A 10,963-nucleotide genomic window follows, 5' to 3' on the forward strand; every position below is an offset into this window, starting at 1 on the left:
CTCCATTCTCAGACTTTAACCAGAGTCCTAGAAACATGTATCAGTGCCAGGTATGTTTACTCCATTCTCAGTCTTTAACCAGAGCACTAGGAACATGTATCAGTGCCTGATAAGTCTACTCCATTTCTCAGTCTTTAACCAGAGCACTAGGAACCAGGGATGGGTTCAATTACTTTAAAAAGTAATTAATTAAATTACAATTACTTTGACTTTTTCTTCAATTACAATTAAATTACAAGCTTTCTAAGACATGTAATTAATTAAATTACAATTACTTTGCAAAAGTAATTAATTAAATTACAAATTACATTTTTTAATTTTTTTGAAAATTTTTATAATCCTTGTCAATGAATATACAGAACATCATTTATTTGTATATAAGCCCAGCCTCTGCACAAACAATACAAGAAATAATATGCTACAGGCATTGTGTATCATTGTGGTTTGATTTATAAACATTAAAGAATCTCTTAAAGAACTATCCAAGATCAGTTTGATGCAGTTTCCACCACACAAAACCTACATGTACACAAATTGCATGGCTTATGATATTTGATTAAAAGTGAGTATTTTAATAGAGTGAAATGAGTCGCAACTGTAACCCTTCATTTGAAGGTAACCTGAACATCCTAAATTGCTATTTACGTTGGACAATTTTACTTCATAAATCAGAATTGTACAGATAGAAAATTCTTTCATAAAAATCTGTTTATATGTTAAAATAATTATTAAATTGAAAGTTTTTCTTTTCTAAAGCTAGCGGAGCATTTTAAATTGAAATAATTATCTCCATTGGCTTTGTCTTCTAAATCATGGAATGAATATCTCTTTAGAGGAGTTGATTTGTTTTGATTGCAATTTAAAGCTGTGATCTGGAGGGCAATTATCTCTTCCCAACAAGAGAAAACTTAATTAATGACACACACCTTCTTTTTCTTTATTATTGATCAAACAACAAAGATTGAAATATAATAAATGTGTGTTTCATAGCTGAATAGACCTAAGAAGGGTGGTTCAAAATTCATATTTAGAAACATAGATAAAAAAATTCAAAATTTACATAATGATTAGAAAGAAACTAGTTTATCATTATCAAGCCAATCATTTAATTACTTTTTTGTAAGCATTAACCTAAAATTTTGTATAACTGAAAGATTGAAGATATGTTTAACAATAAAATAAACCAGTAAAATGGGGAGGTAGTGGTGATGATACATCATGAATATATCATAAATGTGTATTATATAAAGTAATTGAAAAAGTAATTGAAATTACATGGTATTTTTTCAGTGTAATTAATTAAATTACAATTACAAGTAATTGAAAAAATGTTCAATTACAAATTACTTCCAATTACTTCAAAAAATGTAATTAATTACAGTCAATTACAATTACTTTTTTCAATTACCCCATCCCTGCTAGGAACATGTATCAGTGCCTGGTAAGTCTTCTCCATTTCTCAGTCTTTAACCATTTTAATCTTCATTTAATAATTTTCTCGTATTAGATGGGTAAGCAGACTATGGGGACCCCTCTTCATGCTCTGGACCATCGCTCCGACAACAAGTTGTACCGATTACAGACCCCCCAGTCTCCTGTGGTCCGGCCAGTCATGTATGACCACTACGATATGGACAACTACCCACTGGGGACAAATGCTATAGTGGCTGTCATGTCCTATACAGTATGTATGAGATGATTTGGATACTTTAAACAAAATCCCACATTTTCATTTGATGAAGTGAGTATGACATACATGTATCAGACAAGATTGGATCAAGTGAACTAGACATATCAGACAAAATTGAGACAAACAAATCAGACATACATGTACATGTATCAAGTAAGTTTTAGTTTATTCATTCTCTTGTTGAAATATATGTACAGTGTACATGTATGCATAAATTAGCATGCTTTTGTAATTCTATATTTTTTAGGGGTATGACATGGAAGATGCCATGATTCTAAACAAATCCTCATTTGAACGAGGCTTTGCTCATGCAAGTGTATACAAAACACAGGTAAGTAGACCTTTAGGTATAAGTCTTGTGTAACAGTGTCTTGATTGTGCTGTTTTGCTAAATCTTGTTTGTAAACAATTTATTGCATGATCAAAATCAGTGTTTGAAACTCACTGCAAAATTAGCCAGACATGCAGGGCTGACTGCTAGTAAAAGTTGTCAGCCCTGCCAAAGATCTACTAGTCCGAGAAAATAATTGCTCTTTTATAAATTTGTTTTTATTGATTATGTGACTGGAACCAGGTCACCATAACTTCGAACCAGAATCTGTAGACTGATGAATTATTCCTCTTGGCTTGTTACACTTTGCAGTGGATACTATTAGTTGATACAAGAGAGATTTGTCAAATATTTTAATTTTAATTATCGAAAATTTTAACACGTTCAGTCAGGCGTCAATACATGCAAATTTGTTCGCCCTCTGCAAAATTTGTGCATCTCCGGCGGTCGGGCGCATGGTTATTTCAAACACTGATCAAAATACAGAGCATTGATTAATTTTTGAATGAAGGGGATGATAATATTTTTCTCTATATTTACATTAATGTGGAACTTTATTTTGTGAAAATCAGCTTCATGAATTCTTAGCAATGCTATTGATCCATGAGTCTTCATTTCATTTTGTGTCTGTTACCAGATCATAGACCTCCGTAGCAAGGGGGATCAAAATCACGGTCGACCTTTGGAGGTGTTTGGTTGTCTTCCTGACAACAGCCATTTTCTTGGGGGTAGCTTGACAAAGGAGGGACTACCCCACATAGGAACCTTCCTACAGAAGGGGGATCCATTTTACAGGTGAATGTTACTTACATTTATGATATATATTGTATATAAAAATATATTTAAATTGGTATCTGTCTTTTGATGGATGTTTCATAATTTAAATCTATAAGGAATCTTTCAAATTGCTACTCCTCATACAGACTTAGTATCAGTCTAATAAACTTTGTACAAATTTCAAAAAAAAACATTTGGATACATATGTTTTTTTTTTGTAATTCTGTAGATGTAATACATGTACCAAAAAAAAAAATATTTTTTTTCTCTTCGTTGCTATAAATATAAACCAGTAGAGCTACAGTCTCATCAGAGACTTCTTTTTTTTTTTTTAGTGTAATCAACATACAAACAGGGCAGTCTCATACACAGAATTACACATCAGATGAACCAGCCTATGTCCAGCAGATCAAAGCCGTGGGGGACAACACAGGGACACAGGAACTGTGTAAAGTTTGTGTCCTCCTTAGGGTCAAGGTGAGGTCACATTGTTACCATAGCAATAGCTTTAGAGCTCTAACTTGCCAGTGTAGATAAATTGTTATAAGTGACTTGACCTGCTAGGATCTGTTGCTTTTTCACCATCAGCCATCACAAATTTTCTAGAGAACCAGTATATAATTCTACAGCTGTCAATGTGAATGAATGCAGAAGAATTGTATTATTAAGAAAGCCAGTATCAGTTAAATTATCTCAAAGCATGATTGTCTCAGATTTTCACAGCTTTTGGAATCTCTAAATCATATATATAAATATATATAAATTATATACATATGTACCGATACATCAAAATTCACATATACATGTATGTAAGCATAATTAAAAATAAAACTTTATTTTGCTGATTTAAACTGTTAACAATCACAATGTTGATATAGTAGATATGATTCAGCAATTATTTTTCTTACCTAACAGAGGAACCCCATCATAGGAGACAAATTCTCCAGCCGGCATGGCCAGAAAGGAATCTGTAGGTATGTGTGTTAGCAGTATATGAAAATATATAGTGGTCCTGTAGAATTGCCTTAAATATTCAAAAAATTTAGAAGATATTTCTTTATGGATATTTATATATATTAAAAAATTTAGGTTTTAGCAGCATTTTTTAAAGTTGCTATACATAAAACTTCCTGTAGCACTTGCTTTCTTTTGCAATAATATCATTCAAAAAAATCCTCAAAGACTTCTCTTTTCTTTTGTGTTTGCCTTTGATAACATCCTTACAAAATTGTGAAAATTAGTCACATGCAAAAGAGAGTTGAATTATAATTATCAATACACATATAGATATTCTGTGTGCATGGATTTAAAGGAAAATGATTATGAAAATTATCAAGATTGAAATATTCCAATGTGTTTAAATTTTACCTTTGTGTACCAAAACATCAATTTGAAAGTTAATAAGAAATAATATATTACATTGTTAATACCCTCAGTATGATGTGGCCAGCTGAAAACATGCCTTTCACTGAGAGCGGAATGACACCAGACATTTTGTTTAACCCCCACGGCTATCCCTCCAGAATGACAATTGGTAAGATCCAAATTTGAAATGTTTTTGGCTTGACTGTGTTCTTGCCAAAATTGTACAGTTGAATATCGTATCTCTAACACTGATATCTCAAATTTCATGGATATGTCTAAGTGATTTGGAAGTCCCAACCAAATATTCTTTAAGTACATGTATTTTATACTCAGTGTCTCGAATCCTTGGATATCTCATAAGTTTTTTTCTCAATCACATTGAGTTTGAGATAGCAAGGTATGACTGTTTACCATAATTTTTAGCATCAAAGGAGAGTCCAAAAAGATTTTACTAGACCTGTCAAAAAAACACTGCTCTATGGTTACTCAATAATTTGTAAATATAGACTGGCCAATGAATTAATTGTTACTGTTTTGCTTTAAGGAATGATGATAGAGAGTATGGCAGGGAAATCTGCGGCCCTCCACGGGCTTTGTCACGATGCCACGCCTTTCCAGTTCTCTGAGGAAGAACCTGCCATAGATTACTTTGGCAGAATGTTAGTGAAAGGTAAGGCCATTGAAATGGTGTAGGGTGTTCTTCATAGAAACTTTTTCATTTCGAATTTTGTTGGGATTTTATTCATGATGCTCTTTTAATTAAAATGATCTTCAGAAACTGTTAAATGCTCTAATACTAAATCATGTATAATGTACAGAAGATTCACAGAGAGATTAATGGTGTAAGTCAGATTTTTTTATTCTGATAACTGCACTCTAGAATATCATGGTACAGAGCAATTGTTTAGTGAAGTATCATTTTAATGGTGTATCATATTTTCTGTTTACAGTGGGTTATAATTACCATGGTACAGAGAGATTGTTCATTAGTGTATCATATTTTCTGTTTACAGCAAGTTATAATTACCATGGTACAGAGAGATTGTTCATTGATGTATCATATTTTCTGTTTACAGCGGGTTATAATTGCCATGGTACAGAGAGATTATTCATTAGTGTATCATATTTTCTATTTACAGCAGGTTATAATTACCATAGTACGGAGAGATTATTCAGTGATGTATCATATTTTCTGTTTACAGCGGGTTATAATTACTATGGTACAGAGAGATTATTCAGTGGTGTGAATGGACTTGAACTGGAGGCAGACATCTTTATTGGAGTGGTCTACTATCAGAGGCTCAGACACATGGTGTCTGACAAATTCCAGGTATCTACCCCACCCCCCAACCCCCAAAAAATAAAAAAACTCTAAAACAAGAGGTGTCATTAATGATATGACAGTATTTCATTATGTTACTGTAAATGATTGATCACTTTTTATTCCCACTGGCAAGAACTTTATTTCCATGCAATTACACGAAACTGTCTGCTCATGAAAATATTATTCTCGTGTTCATTTTTTCATTTAAGATTATATACAGGCAATAATCAGAATTCATGAAAATTTTGTCTCACTTACAAATACCAAATAGCTATCTTGTGTAAATGAGGTGTCACAAAAGTTTGGTGATCTACAGTACTTGCAAAATGAATATTGAAATGAATACTGTACATTCCTACTTATCAAATGGTAATAAAATAATAGAAAATATTTACATTTGCTGTGTTTTTCTACTAAGCTAACTGTGAAATTGATTTGAAAGCCATTTTTGTGTATACTCACTCATAGAAATATACATGGAGAAACTCGCGTTAAAGTGACGTCACAACATGGCTACAGAGACGTCAATAAAAATATGACGATATAGGGCAGCGAGAAATTCAAACATTGAGTATATTTTTGATGCATTTAAACATATAAAATGTAAATATAAGGAATGTTTTTACATTTAGTGTGAATTATTGGTGTGTAAATCACACAGAATTGCACGCAGGCGTATTTTTCATGAAACGCTAGCGCGCTTCATGAAATATGCCTACGTGACAAGTCTTGTGTGATTTACACACCAATAACTCACACAAAACTTAAAAACATTCCTTAATTGAAGTCTCTCTATGTTGACTGTTAGGTGAGAACCACTGGTCCTGTTGACCCCATCACTCAGCAGCCCATCAAAGGTCGTAAGAGAGGAGGTGGAGTCAGGTTTGGAGAAATGGAGAGGGATGCCCTCATTTCACACGGAACATCTAATCTCCTCAAGGACCGCCTCCTGGACTGTAGTGACATCTCCCAGGTAAGAATCATATCACACGGAACATCTTATCTCCTCAAGGACCGCCTCCTGGACTGTAGTGATATCTCCCAGGTAAGAATCATATCACACAGAACATCTTATCTCCTCAAGGACCACTTACTGGACTGTAGTGATATGTCCCAGGTAAGAATCATATCACACAGAACATTTTATCTCCTCAAGGACCGCCTCCTGGACTGTAGTGATATCTCCCAGGTAAGAATCATTTTACATAGAACATCTTATCTCCTCAAGGACCGCCTCCTGGACTGTAGTGATATGTCCCAGGTAAGAATCATTTTACATAGAACATCTTATCTCCTCAAGGACCGCCTACTGGACTGTAGTGATATCTCCCAGGTAAGAATCATATCACATAGAACATCTTATCTCCTCAAGGACCGCCTCCTGGACTGTAGTGATATCTCCCAGGTAAGAATCATATCACATAGAACATCTTATCTCCTCAAGGACCGCTTACTGGACTGTAGTGATATCTCCCAGGTAAGAATCATATCACACAGAACATCTTATCTCCTCAAGGACCGCCTACTGACTGTAGTGATATCTCCCAGGTAAGAATCATATCACACAGAACATCATATCTCCTCATGGACCACCTACTGGACTGTAGTGATATCTCCCAGGTAAGAATCATATCACACAGAACATCTTATCTCCTCAAGGACCGCTTCCTGGACTGTAGTGATATCTCCCAGGTAAGAATCGTATCACACGGAACATCTTATCTCCTCAAGGACCGCCTACTGGACTGTAGTGATATCTCCCAGGTAAGAATCATATCACACAGAACATCTTATCTCCTCAAGGACCGCTACTGGACTGTAGTGATATCTCCCAGGTAAGAATCATATCACATAGAACATCTTACCTCTTCAAGGACCGCCTACTGGACTGTAGTGATATCTCCCAGGTAAGAATCATATCACATAGAACATCTTATCTCCTCAAGGACCGCCTCCTGGACTGTAGTGATATCTCCCAGGTAAGAATCATATCACACGGAACACCTTATCTCCTCAAGGACCGCCTCCTGGACTGTAGTGATATCTCCCAGGTAAGAATCGTATCACACGGAACATCTTATCTCCTCAAGGACCGCCTCCTGGACTGTAGTGATATCTCCCAGGTAAGAATCATATCACACAGAACATCTTACCTCTTCAAGGACCGCCTACTGGACTGTAGTGATATCTCCCAGGTAAGAATCATATCACACAGAACATCTTACCTCTTCAAGGACCGCCTACTGGACTGTAGTGATATCTCCCAGGTAAAAATCATTTCACATGGAACATCTTATCTCCTCAAGGACCGCCTCCTGGACTGTAGTGATATCTCCCAGGTAAGAATCATATCACATAGAACATCTTACCTCTTCAAGGACCGCCTACTGGACTGTAGTGATATCTCCCAGGTAAGAATCGTATCACACGGAACATCTTATCTCCTCATGGACCGCCTCCTGGACTGTAGTGATATCTCCCAGGTAAGAATCATATCACATAGAACATCTTATCTCCTCAAGGACCGCCTCCTGGACTGTAGTGATATCTCCCAGGTAAGAATCATATCACATAGAACATCTTATCTCCTCAAGGACCACCTACTGGACTGTAGTGATATCTCCCAGGTAAGAATCATATCACACAGAACATCTTATCTCCTCAAGGACCGCTTCCTGGACTGTAGTGATATCTCCCAGGTAAGAATCGTATCACACGGAACATCTTATCTCCTCAAGGACCACTTACTGGACTGTAGTGATATCTCCCAGGTAAGAATCATATCACATAGAACATCTTATCTCCTCAAGGACCGCCTACTGGACCGTAGTGATATCTCCCAGGTAAGAATCGTATCACACGGAACATCTTATCTCCTCAAGGACCGCCTCCTGGACTGTAGTGATATCTCCCAGGTAAGAATCGTATCACACGGAACATCTTATCTCCTCAAGGACCGCCTCCTGGACTGTAGTGATATCTCCCAGGTAAGAATCGTATCACACGGAACATCTTATCTCCTCAAGGACCGCCTCCTGGACCGTAGTGATATCTCCCAGGTAAGAATCATATCACACAGAACATCTTATCTCCTCAAGGACCGCCTACTGGACCGTAGTGATATCTCCCAGGTAAGAATCCGTAAGAATTGAAGGAATGTTTGAACAAACTTTCTTTTACTTGTAAACAGTTGCAAAATTTTTGCAAGGATTAAAAAAATATTGTACAAAATGTCCAATAAATTCTTCATAATTTGAGAATGTACTGATGCTTTTAAGGAAAAGTTGGTTACACTATTTTGATTCTCAAAGTACTAAGAATGCAATTATGATGATGCTAAAATTTCTGTCTAGAAGCTGAATACATTGATCCTACTTGACTTTTTATTCAGGCACATGTATGTATGGAATGCGGCAGTATTTTAGCTCCTCATCTGGAGAAGCCTTCTAAGGGATCTGTGGCAGATGTCTCCGAAAAGGTCAGACAATGGAAATGTCGTGCTTGTAAGAAAACTGACTCTGTACAAATTGTCACCATCCCCTTTGTTTTCCGATACCTGGTAGCTGAGCTTGCAGCCATGAACATTAGAGTGAAGTTAGATGTGGCTCCAGTTAGCAGTCAGTAATGCCTCTATGTGTGGTACATGTATTACATGTAATGGTGTGGAAGGGAGGGACAGCTGGCGCTGAAAGGGGAATAGAAGATATGAGAGAGGAGTGACTGGATGTTGAGAGAGAATGTTAATGAGAGAGAGAGAGAATTGTGCTATAAAAAGGTGTGCATGATGTGCAATATTTAATAAAAGTCAGAAATAATTATTCTGAGGTTTGATACAAATGATTCAGTTTGTAAAAAAAGTGGGTGTAAATTCTGTTGTTTTCTGTTTAGTGATGAAATATATTACATAAAAACACATGTTGAAACAGATTTGTATTTATTATTTCATTATAAAAAACACTGCAGACATGCAAGGTGGATCCCGGATTTTCACTTGGAGAAGTCTCACGAACAATTCAAAATTCTTTTGACAAAGGCAAGAAAAGCATATATATATATATATATATATATATATATATATATATATATATATATATATATATATATAGAAAGCACAAAGAAATTCACTTTATAAGGATACCCACTTCCGCCCCAACCCGGGGTTGAACTCGAGACCTACGAAATCTGTCTCCTAGCAGTGCAGGAACATCGCGCTAGACTGCTCGGCTATCTAGGCAAGTCAAATAGCCTCCTTTCGATGCCGATGGAATTCTCGCGGCGCTGTCCTACACTACACGGTCATTGAGAATGGAAGTGAGATACAGTTATTTGGACATTAGTTTTATTAGAGGATCGTTACCGATACATATTGTAATGAATTAATTTTTTTTATACCGCGCATTTTACAACAACTCTTAAACTAACATAACTGTCCTAAGTGAAGAAATATTAATATAGAAAGCACAAAGAAATTCACTTTTATAAGGATACCCACTTTCGCCCCAACTCGGGGTTGAACTCTCGACCTACGGAATCTGTCTCCTAGCAGTACAGGAACAGCGTGCTAGACTGCTCGGCCATCTATTTCTTCACTTAGGGCAGTTATGTTAGTTTAAGAGTTGTTTTAAAATGCTGTATAAATAAAATTAATTCATTACAATATGTATCGGTAACGATCCTCTAATAAAACCAATGTTCAAATAACTGTATCTCACCTGATCAGGGATCAGGTGCCAAGGGGGAGTAAGCATCCCTAGAACTTGCAAAATGTTGACTTTAAACGAGACTGTTGATATCCTTGTTTCAGCAACTTCTTTGTCAATAGCTTGCCTCGTTTTAGAAATTGTTCGTAAGTAGAGCATGCTCTTGCGTAACGAAGCAACTGGGAGACATAAACTCCATACCCTTGTGGTAAGGGTAAACTCCATACCCTTGTGGTAAGGGTATACCACTGAATAAAATTTAATGAGACTTTCACATGAATTTTTATAACATAGTGCAATTGTGACCCTTCTTATGTCTATAATCATACGCAGGCCCCTAGGAAGCAATTTCAGTTGGGGCACAACCATACATTTTCAGTTGGGGGCATTATCAACTACCAAACATTCCTTGACAAGAAAAAAAAGGTCATCGGACGTTTTTATCGAGGGGGCACAAGCATATAGCAGCTTTGTTTTCTATAGTTATCTATATATCGGCAAACTTATTGGGGCACGCCCCCCCCCCCAAACCGTTCCCCCCACCCCCGGTTCCTACGGCCATGATATGGCAAAGGGGTGCGTCATTTTGTGAGCTCAGTGCTCACAGTACCTCTAGTTAGCTCAACTCAACGAAGTTGGGGGAGCTTATGTAATACCCTCGGCGTCGGTGTCGGCGTCCCAGGTTAAGGTTTTTGGAGCAGTTTTCTTTTCAAGTACTTCTATGGCCCATATTAGTCAGAGATGCATGGACGATGCTTCTAGTGTGTTTTATTGTA

At 36.4% G+C, this 10,963-nt stretch overlaps 1 protein-coding gene across 1 annotated transcript in view; it reads left to right on the forward strand.

Annotated features, from left to right (window-relative positions):
* LOC133188423 (DNA-directed RNA polymerase I subunit RPA2-like) overlaps positions 1-9,414 on the forward strand; it is a 30,344-nt gene extending 20,930 nt beyond the window's left edge. Inside the window, exons 21-30 of the mRNA XM_061323849.1 lie at positions 1,508-1,684; positions 1,938-2,021; positions 2,659-2,816; positions 3,134-3,275; positions 3,714-3,772; positions 4,235-4,332; positions 4,708-4,833; positions 5,366-5,493; positions 6,296-6,460; positions 8,879-9,414. Of these exons, the coding sequence (XP_061179833.1) occupies positions 1,508-1,684; positions 1,938-2,021; positions 2,659-2,816; positions 3,134-3,275; positions 3,714-3,772; positions 4,235-4,332; positions 4,708-4,833; positions 5,366-5,493; positions 6,296-6,460; positions 8,879-9,112 (1,371 nt within the window). The 3' untranslated portion in view covers positions 9,113-9,414. The remainder of the gene's footprint in view (positions 1-1,507; positions 1,685-1,937; positions 2,022-2,658; positions 2,817-3,133; positions 3,276-3,713; positions 3,773-4,234; positions 4,333-4,707; positions 4,834-5,365; positions 5,494-6,295; positions 6,461-8,878) is intronic.
* Positions 9,415-10,963: the final 1,549 nt, after the last annotated feature.

This window comes from Saccostrea echinata, unplaced genomic scaffold, assembly GCF_033153115.1.
Source record: "Saccostrea echinata isolate AGI-Se365-2 ecotype Australia unplaced genomic scaffold, CSIRO_AGI_Sech_v1 ptg000016l, whole genome shotgun sequence".
Lineage (NCBI taxonomy): Eukaryota > Metazoa > Mollusca > Bivalvia > Ostreida > Ostreidae > Saccostrea > Saccostrea echinata.